Source organism: Bos taurus, chromosome 21 (genome assembly GCF_002263795.3).
Source record: "Bos taurus isolate L1 Dominette 01449 registration number 42190680 breed Hereford chromosome 21, ARS-UCD2.0, whole genome shotgun sequence".
Classification (NCBI taxonomy): domain Eukaryota; kingdom Metazoa; phylum Chordata; class Mammalia; order Artiodactyla; family Bovidae; genus Bos; species Bos taurus.
Window position 1 is genome coordinate 7,508,057 of NC_037348.1, and position 20,479 is coordinate 7,528,535.

The window sequence follows — 20,479 nt, forward strand, 5'->3', positions numbered from 1 at the left end:
CCTGCCAAATTCACATACTGCCACACTGTGTTGTTCAAAATTCTCTCTTTTCATCTGTCTCTAGTGTGTTTCCTAAAGATGCCCAAACACGTTATGGGCCCACTAGGTGATAAATCCTCAAAACATCCCTGGCAGGTAGATAGGAAAGAAAAGGAGACAGGGTTGCTCTCCCACACATTACTTATGAGCAGATGGAGACAAACAAGATTGCCAGAAATTGACTGATGCTTTAAATGAGTTGGAAATGGAGGTCAGACTATAATTTAGTTATTTCCTGATGTAGTACTCCCTCAATCCCTTTTTTCATTAAATAGATTGTGAAGCTAAGTAATTTTATTTTCCATTTTGTATTTTCTTTTATGTGAACAGTGGACCCTCAATGAGCTCCAGAAGGCTCATTGCAGATTGCATCAGCCTGATAGCCTCCATTTCTGGCTGGTGGTGCCAGGACCCTGGCATAGCTGCGGCAGCAACTTCAAAGGATGAGAGTGGCATGTGCCTCGTTCTCTGCACACTAAACAAGTATTTTAACCAAATATCTCAGGCATATAAAATTAAAGATGTTGTTCTATGAATACTCATGTGCATGCCACCAAGTTTCCAAGTAGAACACTGCAGATAAGTGGAAGCCTGTTACGCTTTCTTCTTAATCCTGTTTTTTTCTCCCCATGTTACAGGCAATTGTGATATTGAATTTTGTGTTTTTCATTCCTCTGAATCTATATTTGTATAACCATAAAAATATACAGTATTATTTTTCATCTTTTTATACCTCATATATATGTTTCCTTCTGTAGCTTGCTTTTTCCACCCATTACTTTTCTATTTTTGAGATGTATCCACATCAATTGATATTAGTCTATTCATTTTAAGCCTTCATATTATATTTACTCTGACTTTAATTTACATATGCATTCTCTGAGGGTGAATACCTAGATTGCTTCTGATTTGATCATTTTTATACATGTTTCCACGGGCACATGTACAAGATTCTCTTTTGAGGTATTTCCTCAGGAGGGGAATAGCTTAATTGACAAGTATCCACATCATTACCTTTACTGAGTTTGCTTTCCATCAGTTTGTGCTCTCACCAGCAGTAATTCCCATGACTCCACATCCTTGTCAACACTTGATCTTGTCAGACTTTTTGTCTTTGCCAATCATGTAATTTCTGTAATTGCATTTTCCTAATAGCGAGATTTGATATCTTTTCATACATCTGCTGGACATTTAGAATTTCTTTCTGTAAAATGTCTACTCATTTCTTTTACTCAATTTTTTAACTGAGCTATTTGCATTTTTCTTATTAACTTGTAGATATTTTTCCAATTTCTGATGACACGTCATTTGCTGCTTACATATATTGTGTGCACCCTAATGTGTAGTCTGCCCTTATCACTTTCTTTACGATGAATTTTGATCCACAGGAATTTTTATTTTTAATGTGACCTAATTTACCAAACCTCTTTCATTATGATCTGTAACTTATTTAAGAAGTCATTACCTATCTCAAAATTATGGAGTTGAAGTGAAAAGAAAGTGTTAGTCACTCTTTGCAGTGTTCAACCCTTTGCAACCCCATGAATTGCAGCCTGTGAAAGAGGAGAGTGAAAAAGTTGGCTTAAAGCTCAACATTCAGAAAACCAAGATCATGGAATCTGGTCCCAACACTTCATGGGAAATAGATGGGGAAACAGTGGAAACAGTGTCAGACTTTATTTTTGGGGGGCTCCAAAATCACTGCAGATGGTGACTGCAGCCATGAAATTAAAAGACACTTACTCCTTGGAAGGAAAGTTATGACCAACCTAGACAGCATATTCAAAAGCAGAGACATTACTTTGCCAACAAAGGTCCATCTAGTCAAGGCTATGGTTTTTCCAGTGGTCATGTATGGATGTGAGAGTTGGACTGTGAAGAAAGCCGAAGAATTGACTGCTTTTGAACTGTGGTGTTGGAGAAGACTCTTGAGAGTCCCTTGGCCTGCAAGGAGATCCAACCAGTGCATTCTAAAGGAGATCAGCCCTGCGTGTTCTTTGGAAGGAATGATTCTAAAGCTGAAACTCCAGTACTTTGGCCACCTCATGCAAAGAGTTGACTCATTGGAAAAGACTCTGATGCTTGGAGGGATGGGGGCAGGAGGAGAAGGGGACGACAGAGGATGAGATGGCTGGATGGCATCACTGACTCGATGGACATGAGTTTGAGTGAACTCCGGAGATGGTGATGGACAGGAGGCCTGGCGTGCTGCGATTCATGGGGTCTCAAAGAGTCGGACACGACTGAGCGACTGAACTGAACTGAGGCTCCTCTGTCCGTGGAATTCTCCGGGCAAGAATACTGGAGTAGGTATTACTTTCTCCAGGGGATCTTCCTGACCCAGTGATCAAACTGGCATCTCCTGCATTGCAGGTGGATTCTTTACTGTCTGAGCCACCATGGGAGCCCTGCCATATTTCCAAATCATATATTACTTTTCCTTATATTTTCTCTCAAACAGATCAAAGCTTTGCTTTTTAAATTGAGATCTCCAAGTCACTTGGAACTTTTGTGTACATGGTATGAGGGATCTGATTTTTTTCACTTTGAATAAAATTATTATTAAATTAAGTGAGGAGGTAAATAGCTTTACCTACAGATGAAACATGGACTCAGAGTCTGAAGAATTCTCTAGGGTTTGAAATGTGAGGCCAAGGATAGCTTGACAAAAATCTTTAAACTTAGAGAGTTCAGAAATGGCAACAGGTCACCTTCATGTGTGACTATGTCCCTTCAGGGCTGGGCCTCCTGCCAACAGCTTGTTGGATGTCACTGGATTCAAGAGGTCTGTGCCATCATGCAGACCTTCTTGTAACAAGGGCGAAACTATTGTCAATGAAAGCCATGTGTTGGTTCCTGCTGAAATTGCCTCCTTCCAGGTCTCCTTCTCAGCAGATACTCAGATTAAATTTCCAGGCAGCGAAGTAATGGAAAGTTACCATTTGGACTTGACCACAATGTGATTTAAAAAAGAAAAATTGATGCTTCCCTATCTAACTAGCTGCCCTGGGTGAGCACACCCAGTATTCATCTGGCAGGGTGCTGATGAAAGGAAAATCTCTGAGCCTGGAGTCAGCCAGCAGGAGTTCTGCTCTAGTTTGTTAGGGCTGCCATAACAAAGTACTGCCAGTGAGGAGACTTAACGAAAAGTTATTCTCTCTCAGTTCTGAGATGAACACCTGGGTGATGTTGGTTCTTTCTGGGGACTATGAGGTGTTCCACGACTCTCTCCTAACTGGCAACTTTGGTGTTCTTTGTCTGACAGATACATCACACCAGTCTCTGCCTTTATGTTCACATGGCATTCTCCCTGTGTCTCTGTATCTGAGTTTCTCCTTTTATAAGGATATCAGTTATAGTGGGGCTTCCCTGGTGGATCAGATGGTAAAGAATCCACCTGCCGTGCAGGAGACCTGGATTTGATCCCTGGGTCAGGAAGAACCCCTGGAGAAGGGAACAGCTACCCACTCTAGTATTCTTGCCTGGAGAATTCCATGGACAGAGAAGCCTGGCGGGCTATAGTCTATGGGGTTGCAAATATTATCCAGTATGACATTTTCTTAATATAGTTAATTATGTCTGCAATGATGCTATCTCCAAATAAAGTCACATTTTGAGGTACTAAGGATGAAGACTAAGGTATACTGAGGGTGAATTTGAGTTGGGAGTACACAACTCAATGCCTAATAGATTCTTACAAGGTTTCTACCCTAACCCTTTATAAAATTTCAATAATTTCTCCAACCTTTAATTAGAGGAACAGTTTAATATTTTTGCTACTATATCAATGTGAAAATATGTTCCTTTCTTAAATATTTTCCCTAAAATTTATTCCAAACATCTATGAAAATTAAGGTAAGAACTATAGCCTCAAAGTCAATGAATCTGCAGGTTTTTCCCTCTGCCTTGTCTCCTTTATCCTTCCATAGACAACAAGCACGCACTATGTGTTAGACACCGCAAGTTGCTGGGGATGTCAGGATGAATGTGTTAGACTTGGCCTCTGCTTTCTCAGAGTCCTGCCTAAAGGGATAGTGCTGAATCTCCAGGCACTTATAATTCACTATGAGAGATGTATCCAGAGCAGGGAGGTTCACAGTTCTGTGGGAGCACAGTCAGGTGTTCACAGAGGCACCCAGCCCAGCCTGGGATGTCAGGGAACTGAGCCAGCACTAGGATGAGGAAGCCAGGTGCCCAAACCACACCATTTAAGGAGGCACTCACACCTGGATGCCAACCCTGCTCTTTTCCAACCCTGAGCATGAGCACCTCCTTAAATGATGTATCCTAATGTCTCCCTGGTCTCACACTAGTTCTGGCCCTTGCAGGGAAGGCTAACTTAAGGAGGAGACAGCCAAACTGAAACTGGAAGAGAGATGGTAGAAAGATGAATGGCAGTTAGCCAGGCAGAAATGGAAGGGAGAACACTCCAGATAGAAGGACAAGCAAAGGTCCGCAGAGAAGAGAACCGGCATCATGGAAGCCAAACGGGAATGCTTAGATGACTCTCATGAGTCGTCTGAACTCATCAAGTTCAGGGAAACCAGGGTCCCGGCAGAGCCACTGGTATGTCTCCAAATCCATCCATTATCCCCTAGACGGCCTGGTGTGCTTCACTCAGCTTTGGGCTGCAGGATTGGTGTTTCTGTTCCAGCCTCATGTTGTCCCGTCGTGAATTCTGCTAATCTGGGAGTTGGGAGCCACACTGAATTCATTTTTCTTCTCTGACCTACCAGTACTTGGCTAATTTCCTTAACCACAGCTTATTGGCTTGAACCAATCAGCTGACAGGAAAAAATTCCAGGTTTATCACCCATTTCTACATGTTTCCTCATCTGGGGTCATGATATGAAATATATTAACATTTTTAAACTTATTGTGTAATTAATTTACTAGAGTATGCCATTAAAAATATTTTTGTTGTCTTTCCTTTCTGTGAATTTACTGCTTTGCATAGACCGAGGCTTTCCCCTGGAGATCTACAGGACATAGAGCTCCTCAGGAGACATGCCAACAGCTCTGGAAGGTTAAAGAGAGACCAGTAGCTCAATGTTCAAGCCTGATTTATGGCTGCTGCTGCTGCTAAGCCGCTGCTGCTAAGCCACTTCAGTCATGTCCGACCCTGTGCGACTGCAGAGTCGGACACGACTGAAGCCCACCAGGCTCCCCCATCCCTGGGACTCTCCAGGCAAGAACACTGGAGTGGGTTGCCATTTCCTTCTCCAATGCGTGAAAGTGAAGTTGCTCAGTCGTGTCTGACTTAGCGACCCCATAGACTGCAGCCCACCAGGCTCCTCGGTCCATGGGGTTTTCCAGGCAAGAGTACTGGAGTGGGTGCCATTGCCTTTTCCGTGATTTATGGCATCCCCGTGGAAATGCCCCTGTGCTGAGTGTCAGGTGCAGCCGGACCTGTTCTAACCTGCCCCCCAAAAGAGTCGGGTAGGATCATCCAGTGAATCAGGACCAATTTAGAGCCAAAACCCACATATCTTTCTGAGCTGCTTTAAATGAGTAAGTTAGGAGTACTGTCTAGCTTGCAGATGATGTTAAGCTTAAAATATTTTCATTTTTGCTTAATGATTTTAGTACAGTTATTTCTTTAAACAAAAATGACTGTTAATGGTTATTACTGAGTCTCATCTCTAATTCATTTTGCTTCCAAATGTTCACAAACTTTTCAAAAATAATAGATTTATTTAGATATAATTCACATACCATATAGTTCACTCAATTAAAGTATACAATTTGATGGTTTTTAGTATGCAACCATCACCACAAGCAATTTTACATTTTCATTCCCTTAGCAGTCTCTCCCCATTCTCAAGTTCCCCAACCCCTGGAAACTACTACTTTCAGTCTGTATGGATTTGCCTGTTAAGCACATTTCATATGAATGGAACCTTATAGTATGTAGTCTTCTGTGACCGGTCCCTTTCACTTAGCATACTTTTTTCAAGGTTCATCTGTGTTGTAACATATATCAAAACTTCCCTTTTATGGCCAAATAACATTTTATTGCATGAACATACCACATTTTGTTCATTCATTCTTCAATTAGTTGGTGGACATTTGGGTTGTTTCTACATTTTGCCTCTTATGAACTGTGCAGTTATGAACATTCGTGTACAAGTCTTTATGTTAACGTATGTTTTCATTTCTTTTGGGTATATACCTAGTAGTGTATTGTGAGGTCATCCAGGAATTCCTTGTTTAAACTTTTGAGAAACTGACACTGTTTTCCAAAGCAACTGTACAATTTTACATAACCACAAGCAGTGTGTAAGGATCCAATTTCTCCACATCCTTATCAACACTGTTACTGTCTTTTTAAAAATCATTGTTGTTATGCCACCATCCTAATGGATGTAAAGTGGTATCTCATTGTAATTTTGATTTGTGTTGTCTTGATGACTAATGATGAACATCTCTTTATGTGTGCATCTTCAGAGAAATGACTATTCAGATGTTTTGCTTGTTTTTAAATTGGGTTATTTATCTTTTATTACTATTGTAGGAGTTCTTTATATATTCTGGATTCAAGTCCCTCATCAGAAATATATGATTTGTAACAATTTTCCACAAGCTGTATTTTTCACCATCCATTTTTTTATATGTCCTAAACAATATTTTTGAAGATGGGAACTTCCCTGGTAGCTCAGACAGTAAAGAATCCACTCGCAATGTAGGAGACCCGGATTCAGTCCCTGGATCAGGAAGATCCTCTGGAGAAAGGAATGGAAACCCACTCCAGTGTTCTTGCCTGAAGAATTCCATGGACAGAGGAGTTTGGCAGCCTACAGTCATGGGTTGCAAAGAGTCGGACATGACTGAGCAACTAACACTTTCACTTTCAAATACTTTTGAAGATGAATGGTCAGTCAAACTTTATATAGCACCATGCAGCCACTAAAAGCGATAGTATACCGTTCATTGCTACATGTTCTAAAACATTATGATCTTTTTAAAAAATGCATAGAAAATCACCTGGAAGTATATATATCAAAGTGTATAGCAGTCATCTTTAGATGTTGTGATTACATTGATATATTTTAATTTTTAATATCTCTTCATTTAATGATGACTATATATTTCTCTTGTAGTAAATTATTCTCAATTTTTTAAAAAGCCCAGTTGTATAAGAAAATGCCTGCCTCACTTGCAGGCATGAGTTTGACTGATTCTACCCGTTATTTGGGTAGAATTTTATGCAGGTGGGGACAAGCTGAGCCCACACCTCAGCCCGTTTCAACTTGAGAACCACCCGAAACTGTGCCTCTCGGTTCCAAAGAGACCACAGGCCGGGAGGGAAGGAGTGAAGGGCATGATTGTGTGTAGGCACTTCATATCAGCCTGCATGGCTGGCTTCAGTTTTAAAGCACGTTCAGACATCTCCTTTGATGCTCACGGCAACCCTACTGGACCCCAGTGTTCAGACGATGAAACCAAGGTTCAGAGCATCTTGTACTTGCCCAGAGTTGTGTGTCCTAGTTAGGAAGGATGCTAAAACTACTGTTTGGGTTTTCTTCTCCTGTCGCAGTATTTGTAACTGATTGCCCTGCCTCTCACACTGTATTCTTTTCTAGAAAATTCTGAGAGTCAGGTGTGTCTGAAGGATGACATTTTGATACCTGAAAAGATACTGCTGTGTTAACTTGGAGTGCTGTGCATGCTTCAGCTAAGATAGTTGCTAGATGGCTTCACAAAACCCCAAATATTTTTCTTCTGTGTTCTATCTCAGGAAAGGAAGGATTTTTGATATATGAATTAACGTATGCCTTGTTTCATGTGCTTTTCTATTTTTTCCTCATTTATAAGCTTGATTGCTAAGCTGTGGATATTGCTTTCTTTTAAAGTTGTTGCCCAGGTGAAATCGTCTTGGCATTTGTGTTGGCTTTATTACTATTCTATGACTTTTACAGGCAACTTTGGAAACAAAGGACCTCTTCTTTACTTCCTTGGCACACTCTTCATCATTTATGAAGATAAGAAAGGAAATTGAATTTTGTTTTCCTTTGATGAAATATCTATGGCATTGTCTGAGTTCTCTAGGCTAAATTACGTTAAAAAAAAAAAAATCAGAGGTCATTTTAAAAGTTTGTGACTTTTTCTAGATTCTAGATAAAAAGTTGGTGTACAAACTTTTTCTGTAAAGACCCAGACCATAAATGTTTTTGCCTTTGTAGGCCATATAGTGTCTGTTGCAACTATTCAACTCTGCCACTGTAGTGCAAAAGCAGCTGTAGATAATAAGTAAACAAGTGGGCCTGACTATGTCAATAAAACTTTATTTACAAAAGTAGTCAGTGAGTAGATTTGGTCCATAGACCACAGTTTGCTGACTCCTGTTTTCAGTTACTTAATCTTTGTCTACCAGGAATCTAATTGTTTGGCTAAGTGATTTGTTACCAGCCATATATTTAAAAGCCTCTTTCTATCACCATAGATGCTAGTGGATTTTCTCTCAAAAAATAAAATATGATATGTACAAAGTGGAACCACCAACTCAAGAGATGTGAGTTTGAGCAAATTCCGGGAGATGGTGGAGGACAGGGAAGCCTGGCGTACTGCAGTCCGTGGGGTCGAAAAGAGTCAGACCCGACTGAACAACTTAACAACAATAAAGCTACTTGGTATCCACTACATTCTAAGCTCATTAAGAGAGTTAGAAGATGAGTCCAGCATTACTAGACCATCTATTAATCTCTTCTTTCCAACGCTCAGTTCAGTTCAGTTCAGTCGCTCAGTCGTGTCCGACTCTTTACGACCCCATGAATCGCAGCACGCCAGGCCTCCCTGTCCGTCACCAACTCCCAGGGTTCACTCAGACTCACGTCCATCGAGTCAGTGATGCCATCCAGCCATCTTATCCTCTGTCGTCCCCTTCTCCTCCTGCCCCCAATCCCTCCCAGCATCAGAGTCTTTTCCAATGAGTCAACTCTTCACATCAGGTGGCCAAAGTACTGGAGTTTCAGCTTTAGCATCATTCCCTCCAAAGAAATCCCAGGGCTGATCTCCTTCAGAATGGACCGGTTGGATCTCCTTGCAGTCCAAGGGACTCTCAAGAGTCTTCTCCAACACCATAGTTCAAAAGCATCAATTCTTCGGTGCTCAGCCTTCTTCACAGTCCAACTCTCACATCCATACATGACCACAGGAAAAACCATAGCCTTGACTAGACAGACTTTTGTTGGCAAAGTAATGTCTCTGCTTTTGAATATGCTATCTAGGTTGGTCATAATTTTCCTTCCAAGGAGTAAGCGTCTTTTAATCTCATGGCTGCAGTCACCATCTGCAGTGATTTTGGAGCCCAAAAAAATAAAGTCTGACACTGTTTCCACTGTTTCCCCATCTATCTCCCATGAAGTGATGGGACCGGATGCCATGATCTTAGTTTTCTGAATGCTGAGCTTTAAGCCAACTTTTTCACTCTCCACTTTCACTTTCATCAAGAGGCTTTTTAGTTCCTCTTCACTTTCTGCCATAAGGGTGGTGTCATCTACATATCTGAGGGTATTGATATTTCTCCCAGCAATCTTGATTCCAGCTTGTGTTTCTTCCAGTCCAGCGTTTCTCATGATGTACTCTGCATAGAAGTTAAATAAGCAGGGTGACAATATACAGCCTTGACGAACTCCTTTTCCTATTTGGAACCAGTCTGTTGTTCCATGTCCAGTTCTAACTGTTGCTTCCTGACCTGCATACAGATTTCTCAAGAGGCAGGTCAGGTGTTCTGGTATTCCCATCTCTTTCAGAATTTTCCACAGTTTATTGTGATCCATACAGTCAAAGGCTTTGGCATAGTCAATAAAGCAGAAATAGATGTTTTTCTGGAACTCTCTTGCTTTTTCCATGATCCAGCAGATGTTGGCAACTTGATCTCTGGTTCCTCTGCCTTTTCTAAAACCAGCTTGAACATCTGGAAGTTCATGGTTCACGTTATTGCTGAAGCCTGGCTTGGAGAATTTTGAGCATTACTTTACTAGCATGTGAGATGAGTGCAATTGTGTGGTAGTTTGAGCATTCTTTGGCATTGCCTTTCTTTGGGATTGGAATGAAAACTGACCTTTTCCAGTGCTGTGGCCACTGCTGAGTTTTCCAAAATTGCTGGCATATTGAGTGCAACACTTTCACAGCATCATCTTTCAGGATTTGAAAGAGCTCCACTGGAATTCCATCACCTCCACTAGCTTTGTTCATAATGATGCTTTCTAAGGCCCACTTGACTTCACATTCCAGGATGTCTGGCTCTAGGTCAGTGATCACACCATCATGATTATCTGGGTCGTGAAGGTCTTTTTTGTACAGTTCTTCTGTGTATTCTTGCCACCTCTTCTTAATATCTTCTGCTTCTGTTAGGTCCATACCATTTCTGTCCTTTATCGAGCCCATCTTTGCATGAAACGTTCCCTTGATATCTCTAATTTTCTTAAAGAGATATCTAGTCTTTCCCATTCTGTTGTTTTCCTCTATTTCTTTGCATTGATCGTTGAGGAAGGCTTTCTTATCTCTTCTTGCTATTCTTTGGAACTCTGCATTCAGATGCTTATATCTTTCCTTTTCTCCTTTTCTTTTGGCTTCTCTTCTTTTCAGAGCTATTTGTAAGGCCTCCTCAGACAGCCATTTTGCTTTTTTGCATTTCTTTTCCATGGGGGTGTTCTTGATCCCTGTCTCCTGTACAATGTCACAAACCTCATTCCATAGTTCATCAGGTACTCTATCTATCAGATCTAGCCCTTTAAATCTATTTCTCACTTCCACTGTATAATCATAAGGGATTTGATTTAGGTCGTACCTGAATGGTCTAGTGGTTTTCCCTACTTTCTTCAATTTAAGTCTGAATTTGGTAATCAGGAGTTCATGATCTGAGCCGCAGTCAGCTCCTGGTCTTGTCTTTGTTGACTGTATAGAGCTTCTCCATCTTTGGCTGCAAAGAATTTAATCAGTCTGATTTTGGTATTGACCATCTGGTGATGTCCATGTGTAGAGTCTTCTCTTGTGTTGTTGGAAGAGTGTGTTTGCTATGACCAGTGCATTTTCTTGGCAGAACTCTATTAGTCTTTGCCCTGCTTCATTCCGTATTCCAAGGCCAAATTTGCCTGTTACTCCAGGTGTTTCTTGACTTCCTACTTTTGCATTCCAGTCCCCTATAATGAAAAGGACATCTTTTTTGGGTGTTAGTTCTAAAAGGTCTTGTAGGTCTTCAAAGAACCATCCAACGTTAGATTTCCTGCAAGTTACAACCTAGATGCTTCTTGGTCCAGGAACATATCCCTGACCTCCTCTGGTGTTGTCAACCTCTTTACAATTATAGAACGTATCCCAGTTCATAAGCTATTCAATGAACATTTTATTTCACTATGATCATCTGAACCACAGATCTGAAAAGTAACCCTTTTAGTCATTTCCTTTGAAATTTACTCGAGGGCAAACTAGTTGTGAAAAGTATTCAATGACTATGTTGACCTAGGAAAAAAAAAAAAAAAGGCTGCCAGTTATTTCTCCAGAAATAAAAAATTAGGTTCATAAAGGGTCGGCAGAAAATTTCAATCTGGGGGTTTGAAACCATGGTGAATGATATGCAAGACTCCACCTGGCCAGGGAAGGAAAATGCTTTTATAGAAGAGGAAAGAATTTGAGAGAGCCAGAGTACACAAAGAGTCCATGACTTTTCACTGGCTAAGTTCTTGCCAGGAATAAAGAGGAGTCTTTCTTCTTCCCATTGGGCTCCGCTGTCCTCCCAGGGCAGGAAAATTCCCAATTCTGGGCTCCTGACTCTATTTAATTGAGGTTTCTGTTTATTAATTTTTTTTATAATTGCTGCTGCTGCTGCTAAGTCACTTTAGTCGTGCCCAACTCTCTGCAACCCCATAGACGGCAGCCCACCAGGCTTCCATCCCTGGGATTCTCCAGGCAAGAACGCTGGAGTGGGTTGCCATTTCCTTCTCCAATGCATGAAAGTGAAAAGTGAAAGTGAAGTCATTCAGTCGTGTCCGACTCTTAGCAACCCCACGGACTGCAGCCTACCAGGCTCCTCTGCCCATGGGATTTTCCAGGCAAGAGTACTGGAGTGGGTCCCCAGTGCCTTCTGCGATTTTCCCACTACCACCTTTAAATTAACATTTTTCTCATGTAAAAGTAATATATTTTTATAGAAGAAAATTTGGGAAATTTATAAAGTATAAGTAAGAGTAAAATAATTCAAAACTCCTTGGAAATAACTATTGCTAACATTTTAGTGACATTTAGATAGCTCTTTATGCATATGTTTACATGTAGATTAGATGCAAAATTTTCACATGTGTAAGATTATGACTTAGCTGGTAAAGAATCCACCTGCAATGCAGGAGACCTGGGTTCAATCCTGGGATAGGAAGATCCCCTGGAGAAGAGAAAGGCTACCCACTCCAGTGTTCTGGCCTGGAGAATTCCAAGGACTGTGTAGATCACGGAGCAGAGTCAGACACGACTGAGTGACTTTCACTTTCTTCAAGATTATATAAAGTGTTTTGTAATCTGCCTTTTTGCTGAATAATATATAGTGGATATACTTCTATGATGATAAATACAGATCAAAATTAACTTTAATGGCTACATGGCATTCCACAATGTAGATGTACTTACTATAACCCACTTAATAATAATCTACTGAGGTATTTTAAGTGCGTTGTACTTTTCCAGTATTACAAAGAATGCTTCAGTAAACATTCTTATATATAGTTCTTGTGCCAGAGTATTTCTCAAGATAAACTACTTAAAGTGCAATTAGCAGAAATATGTATACATATATATGTATAATTCTGGTATAGAAAAGCTTGTACCCAAGTTACATTCTTCCCAACAGTTAATGAGAGTGCTTTACACCCTCATCAAACTGGGAAATTTCTATAATTTCTCAGTAGATTAGTTATCAGCATCTTAGCGTGCTTTCTGATTACTGTTGTTGTTTTAATATTTTATATTTTTTAAACCAACACCTCCACAGTGCTTACTACGTGTCAGAGACTATTCTAGATGTTCTTTTTATTAGTATCAACCACTTTAATTTAATCTTCATAGCAATGCAGTGAAGCGGGCACTGTTATTATCGTTAACTTGTTGTTTTTCGGTCACTAAGTCATGTCCAACTCTTTGCAACTCCATGGACTGCAGCACACCAGGCTTCTCTGTCCCTCACTGTTTTCTGGAATTTGCTCATGCTCGTGTCCATTGAGTCGGTGATGCCATCCAACCATCTCATCCTCTGTCACCCCCTTCTCCTCCTGCCCTCAATCTTTCCCAGTAAGGGTCTTTTCCAGTGAGTTGGCTATTTGCATCAGATAGCCAAAGTATTGGAGCTTCAGCTTCAGCAGCAGTCCTTTCAGTGAATATTCAGGGTTGATTTCCTTTAGGACTGACTGGTTTGATTTCCTTGCTATCCAAGGAACTCTCAAGAGTATTCTCCAACACCACAGTTCAAAAGTATCAATTTCTTCCAGCTCTGAGCCTTCTTTATGGTTCAACTCTCACATCCGTACATGACTACTGGAAAAACCATAGCTTTGACTATATGGACCTTTGTTGGCAAAGTGATGTCTCTGCTTTTGAATACACTATCTAGGTTTGTCATAGGTTTTCTTTTAACATAGCTTTTTCTTTTCAAGATACCTTTTGTTAATTTACAGATGAGAAACTGTTGAGTGACTTGAAGGTGCTACACCTAGTAAGTGATAGAGCCATGATTTCAATCTTCCTGATTATCCCAATGTCTCTCCTCTTAACCACTATGCCCTACTGATCCTTGGAGGAAAATAAGGCTTAGCTGCCTAATAAATGAACCTGGGGAATAGGAGTCAGCATCTTTTATTTTCAGTATCTCCCATTTTAATTATTTAAAAAATAATCCCTTTGTTTTTTAGGGTATATCAAGGTCAGAAGAAATCAAAAGAAGCTCTGCCCCACTACCAAGAGGCTTTAGAATATACTGAGATCAGTAGAGGTGAAAAAAGTCTTGAGTGTGTACCAATACTGCGGGAGTTGGCAGCTGCAGAGCAAGCCCTGGGATTTCACGATGCATCCATCAACAACCTTATACAGGTAAGCTGCAGTGTCCTGGCCACCAAAGCTGTTCTGACCCACTGCTTCTCACAGACTAAAGTGGAATAGCAGCTCTGAGAATGTCTGGCTTAGTTATGTGCTCTAGGTACATACAACACCACCTGGAGTAAAAGTTCAACAAACATCTTCACATAGGTGCCCACGTGGGCAAGCATGGGATTACCAGTCCTCTGTTACCCGTGCCTGCTCCACAAACAACCCGGGACTCCCTGAAGGTGGCTTTCTCATGCGGGTGCGTAATTTAAGTCTTGTTTCACAGACAAAGCTTTTTATACTTTAAAGCTTATCTATGTACAGATTATGTGACCAAAGGTATTAGGGTTATTTTCTACCACATTCTGCAACCTTTACCTGAAGTTACTTAGAACTGTCATCTGGTAGCTGCTGTTCCACTTTATCATTAAAAGATTCGTCTGTGAGTGTGTCAGTTAGGGTTCTCCAAAACAGAACCAGTTGGATGTATACATAGAGAAAGAGAAGGATTTATTTAAGGAATTGGCTCACACAGTTGTGGGGGCTGACAAGTCTGAAATCCACAGGGTAGGTGGGCCAGCTGAAAACACAAGCAGAGTCTCTATGTCACAGCCCCCCTTCTTTACTGGAACCTCAGCCTTTTGTTCTGTATGAGGCCTACTCATATTGTTGAAGGTAATCTCCTTCATTCAAAGTCTACTGATCATAAATGTTAATCACGACTACAATGTACATTCAAAGCAACATTTAAACTAGTATTTGACCTAACAATGAGGTACTAGTATTTGACCTACCAACTAGACACCACCGCCTAGCCAAGCTGATGCATACAACTAACCATCACATCAGTTTGATGTTTTTATATGGTGTCATCTGCTAAAAGCACCTTTTGAATTGTTTTCTGAGAATTTTTCCCTATTAAAGTTGTAAAATATAGACTAACTCATTTTTTATTTCAAATCAGATATAATGATACAGTACTGAGAGTTCTTTATTGCTATTTCTTTACAAATTTGTATGACTGTTTAGACTCCCATGCACAGTTTATTAGAGTGTGCCATTCTCTCACTTTCTCTGGATCATCTCCCTTAAATACTAATAACTATCCTATGATTTATTATTATCATTTTATAGATAAGTCAGTCAAGAATTAGGACAGTTGAGTGATATGCCCAGGAGTACACAGTCAATAAATGGCATAGCCCAGATTTAAATGCACTGTTTTTTGAAAGGTAATTCTGGCTGGTATGTAGAGAGTAGACGGGGGAGGGTATGCCTGGAGTGGAGCCAGACTGAAGTAGTGAAGGTGAAGATGGAGGTGGCTTAAACCAGGATGATGTTAGTAAGGATGAAGGAGTTGGGTATGACAAAGATTTAGGAGGCAGAATTTATGAGATATAGAAATTGAAAGGATACAGGACAAAGAGGGAAGGGGAAGAGTTGAAGACGACTCCTGGGTTTCTAGTCTGGACACCTGAGAAGATGTGTGTGGGGGAGCAGGGGTGACTGAGGGATGACCAGATGAGCTCAGGTTTTGATGGTGAGTCTGAGATGCCCTAAGGCATCCAAGCAGCAGCAACAGCTAGATAGTTATATAATCAGGACTAGAGTTGAGAAAATAGTTTAAAAAGTCCTCCCCTTGTACACAGTAATTGCCTTGGGAGAGAGTGAGATCACCCAGGGAGGCTTCATGGAGTGAGAAGGGAAAAGGATGACAGAGTCTTGAGGAACGTTGGTATTCGTTGGTTGCATAAAGAAGGATAAATCGGTAAAGCAAAAAAGAAGATTTTGCCAGAAAAACAGGAAGAAAAGTAAAGAAGAAAGAGAGATCCTCTTCCTTTTGAAACCTTTTGCTGTTCTGGAGGACACAGAGCTGTTGGGAGGAAAAGTGAGTTAATATTTGTGAAGCGTGGGCACCGTGCCTGCTGGTGCAATATGTGAATTTTGGGAAAGTTCTCCCTCTCCTTCTCTTGTTTTTCTTTTTCTTTTATTGATGGCCTAGTTGAGGGAAGCCCTGGGGCACTGATGAGGACAGAATCCAGATTGTACTGTGAGTGAGGTGTGAGGAAGCAAAGGTAATGCATGCAGATGCCTGCCTCAGAAAGTACCAGGAGGCAGGGAAGACCGACCCAGGCACGGGGCAGAGTACATGGAAAGTTCTGAAGGTAAGACAAGATTTGACACATTTGGGGGAACTGCAAGGAGTTCCTGATCCCTGGGCAATGGGTGTGGAAAGTCATGGTAAGGAATTCGAGCTTCACCCTAAGGGCAGTTAAGGGTTTTCAAGCAGGGAGAGGGACATCATCAGATTGTCTGTCTAGAAGTGTTGCTCTGCAGCATGGAGAATGGCCTGGACGGCAGAGAGATAAGCAGGGAGGTGGCTCAGGAGATGCTGCAGCAGACCAGGTAGGGACGGTGACAGCCCGGACTCAGGCGGTGTCGTGAGAATGGAGCGACCTGGACGGAGCTGATACAGATGTACGGAGAGCGGAAATGACAGGCCTGGGAGGTGCACAGATGTGGGGTGGTGAAGGAGATGGGGGGTCCAGCTTTAGACCAACGTTCTGTCTGTGGCTAGTCGGGACATGTACTACGCAAAAGAACACTGGTAGATTTGCGATTTTTTGCTAGTATCAATAATTCGTAATATTCTTATAAAAAACTTTTGTCTTTCTTTAAGTTATTTGCCAATATAAATTACCAGAAGTTAAACTGCTGGTAGGTAAAGCATTAATATTTTATACTTCTTGATTTTTATTGACATTCTGCCAAAGGGTTGTTTTGATTTACCTGGCCACCAGAAATTTGCTTTTCTTTGCTTTTAATTGAGCTACTTTTACACCAACTTTGTCAACTTTTTTAATACTATTTTACATAGCATTCAGAAAACTAAGATCATGGCATCTGGTCTTCTTCGCAAATAGATGGGGAAACAATGGAAATAGTGAGAGACTTTCTTTATTTGGGCTCTAAAATCACTGTAGTTGGTGACTGCAGCCATGAAATTAAAAGATGCTTGCTCCTTGGAAGAAAAGCTATGACCACCCTCAGTTCAGTTTCAGTTCAGTCACTCAGTCGTGTCAGACTTTTTGCAACCCCATGAATCGCAGCACGCCAGGCCTCCCTGTCCATTACCTGGAGTTCACTCAGACTCACATCCATCGAGTCAGTGATGCCATCCAGCCATCTCATCCTCTGTCGTCCCCTTCTCCTCCTGCCCCCAATCCCTCCAAGCATCAGAGTCTTTTCCAATGAGTCAACTCTTCGCATGAGGTGGCCAAAGTACTGCAGTTTCAGCTTTAGCATCATTCCTTCCAAAGAAATCCCAGGGCTGATCTTCTTCAGAATGGACTGGTTGGATCTCCTTGCAGTCCAAGGGACTCTCAAGAGTCTTCTCCAACACCACAGTTCAAAAGCATCAATTCTTCAGCATTCAGCCTTCTTCACAGTCCAACTCTCACATCCATACATGACCACAGGAAAAACCATAGCCTTGACTAGACAGAGCTTGTTGGCAAAGTAATGTCTCTGCTTTTGAATATGCTATCTAGGTTGGTCATAACTTTTCTTCCAAGAAGTAAGCGTCTTTTAATTTCATGGCTGCAGTCACCACCTGCAGTGATTTTGGAGCCCAAAAAATGAAGTCTGACACTGTTCCCACTGTTTCCCCATCTAGACAGCATATTAAAAAGCAGAGACATTACTTTGCCAACAAAGGTCCGTCTAGTCAAAGCTATGGTTTTTCCAGTAGTCAAGTATGGATGTGAGAGCTGGACTATGAAGAAAGCTGAGCACCGAAGAACTGATGCTTTTGAATTGTGGTGTTGGAGAAGACTCTTGAAAGTCTCTTGGACAGCAAGGATCCAACCAGTCAATCCTAAAGGAAATCAGTCCTGAATATTCATTGGAAGGACTGATGCTATAGCTAAAATTCCAATACTTTGGCCACCAGATGCGAAGCACTGACTCATTGGAAAAGACCCTGATGCTGGGAAAGACTGAAGGCAGGATGAGAAGGAGATGACCGAGGATGAGATGGTTGGATGGCATCACCAACTCGATGGACATGAGTTTGAGCAAGCTTTGGGAGTTGGTGATGGACAGGGGAGCCTGGTGTGCTGCAATCCATGGGGTCACAAAGAGTCGGACACGACTGAGTGACTGAACTCCCATTTTACAAATTTTATTAATTTAAATTTTTTCCAAGTCCACATACCCTCAATGTTTCCTGACCATACCCTCCCTCAAAGATCTGCTGAGGACAGACCTGCCCTCAAAGTCTCAGCACTGACTTTGCTGCACCAATTCCTAAAGTTCAAAGCAAGAAATCAAGATATACTCAGAGTATTCCTGCAAGGGCCATCACCCCTTACAAAATTCACTAGAATAAAAAATGGCTTCTAAGACCCCGTAGTATGCATTGCAAAGATTTGAGCTTGGTTTACACATTCCCCAAACTTTGTTTCATAGGATACTAGAATCTCATGAGAGTTCACAGGTCTGTCCAGAAAAGGTGAATTCAGAAATATTAAGATCGGTATGGGCCATATTCTGTTTTGTCAGTTAGCCCAATACTGTCCTTCTTGCCAATTTTTTCCTGCTCCAATAAAAATAAAGTTCACGATCAAGTACTGCACTTAGTTGTCAAGGACTCTGGTCTTTTGTAATCTAAACAGTTTCTCAGCTTGTCATTGTCTCTTAATGACAATGAAATTTTTGACGAATACAGGCCAGTTATTTCATAGACTGTGCCTTAGTTTGGGTTTATCTGATGCTTCCTCCTGGCTAGATTCTGAGTGCAAGCCCAGCTAGAATGCTACAAGAGGACATTATATTTTTGGGGGGTATCGTATCTGGAGACACATGAAATTCATCTGTCCTCCACTGGTGACTTTAATTTACCTTCCAGTGATGTGTGTGCTACTTCACTGTATAATAACAATTTTTCTGTTTGCAGCCAATAACCATTCTGTAAAGAGACATTTTTAAGACTATGTAAATATCTTACTCCTCTTTGAAATGTCTCTCCAAGTTTAGCATCCACTGATGAGTCTTTCGCAAGCCAGTCTTTACCATGATGGCTGCAAATCAGTGATTTTTCCGTCTGTCCTTCTATGTACATTTATCAGTTGAAATGTCTCTCCCTCTTCTCACCAAGCTATTTGTTATGTGCATATTTGCTTTTTTCACCTAACAATACATCCTGAAAAATCACTTTATAATTCATTTAAATCTTCTTTATTTGTTATATAGATGGATAATACTCTATTTTATGTACATAACATAGTTTTTAAAATAGTTTATGTTTTGGCATTTAAGTTGTTGTTGTTTAGTAGCTAAGTTGTGTCTGACTCTCTGCGATCCCATGGACTGCAGCACACCAGACTTCCCTGTCCTTCACTTTTGCTCACACTCATGTTTATTGAGTCATTGATGCCATCCAACCATTTCATTCTCTGCTGCTCCCTTCTCCTCCTGCCTTCAGTCTTTCCCAGCATCAGGGTCTTTTCTAACGAGTCAGCTCTTTGCATCAGGTGGCCAAAGTATTGGAGCTTCAGCTTCAGCATCAGTCCTTCCAGTGAATGTTCAGGGTTGATTTCCTTTAGGATGGACTGGTTTGATCTCCCTGCTGTCCAAGGGACTCTCAAGAGTCTTCTCCAACACCACAGTTCAAAAGCATCAATTCTTTAGTGCTGAGCCTTTTTTATGGTCCAACTCTCATATCCGTACATGACTACTGGCATTAGGTTCAGTTCAGTTCAGTTCAGTCGCTCAGTTGTGTCCGACTCTTTGTGACCCCATGAATCACAGCACGCCAGGCCTCCCTGTCCATCACCAACTCCCGGAGTTCACTCAGACTCACATCCATCGAGTCAGTGATGCCATCCAGCCATCTCATCCTCTGTCGTCCCCTTCTCCTCCTGCCCCCAATCCCTCCCAACATCAGAGTCTTTTCCAGTGAGTCAACTCTTCACATGAGGTGGCCAAAGTACTGCAGTTTCTGCTTTAGCATCATTCCTTCCAAAGAAATCACAGGGCTGATCTCTTTTAGAATGGACTGCTTGGATATCCTTACAGTCCAAGGGACTCTCAAGAGTCTTCTCCAACACCACAGTTCAAAAGCATCAATTCTTTGGCGCTCAGCTTTCTTCACAGTCCAACTCTTACATCCATACATGACCACTGGAAAAACCATAGCCTTAACTAGATGGACCTTCGTTGGCAAAGTAATGTCTCTGCTTTTGAATAGGCTATCTAGATTGGTTATAACTTTTCTTCCAAGAAGTAAGCGTCTTTTAATTTCATGGCTGCAGTCACCATCTGCAGTGATTTGGGAGCCCAAAAAATAAAGTCTGACACTGTTTCCCCATCT

The 20,479-nt window shown here is 41.3% G+C and overlaps 1 protein-coding gene across 10 annotated transcripts in view; it reads left to right on the forward strand.

The window, feature by feature from the left end:
* TTC23 (tetratricopeptide repeat domain 23) overlaps positions 1-20,479 on the forward strand; it is a 160,352-nt gene that overhangs the window by 91,425 nt on the left and 48,448 nt on the right. For all 10 annotated transcript variants that reach the window (XM_010816890.4, XM_024981831.2, XM_059879081.1 and 7 more), the window contains 1 exon segment: positions 13,935-14,112. In XM_010816890.4, coding sequence (XP_010815192.1) covers positions 13,935-14,112 — 178 coding nt within the window.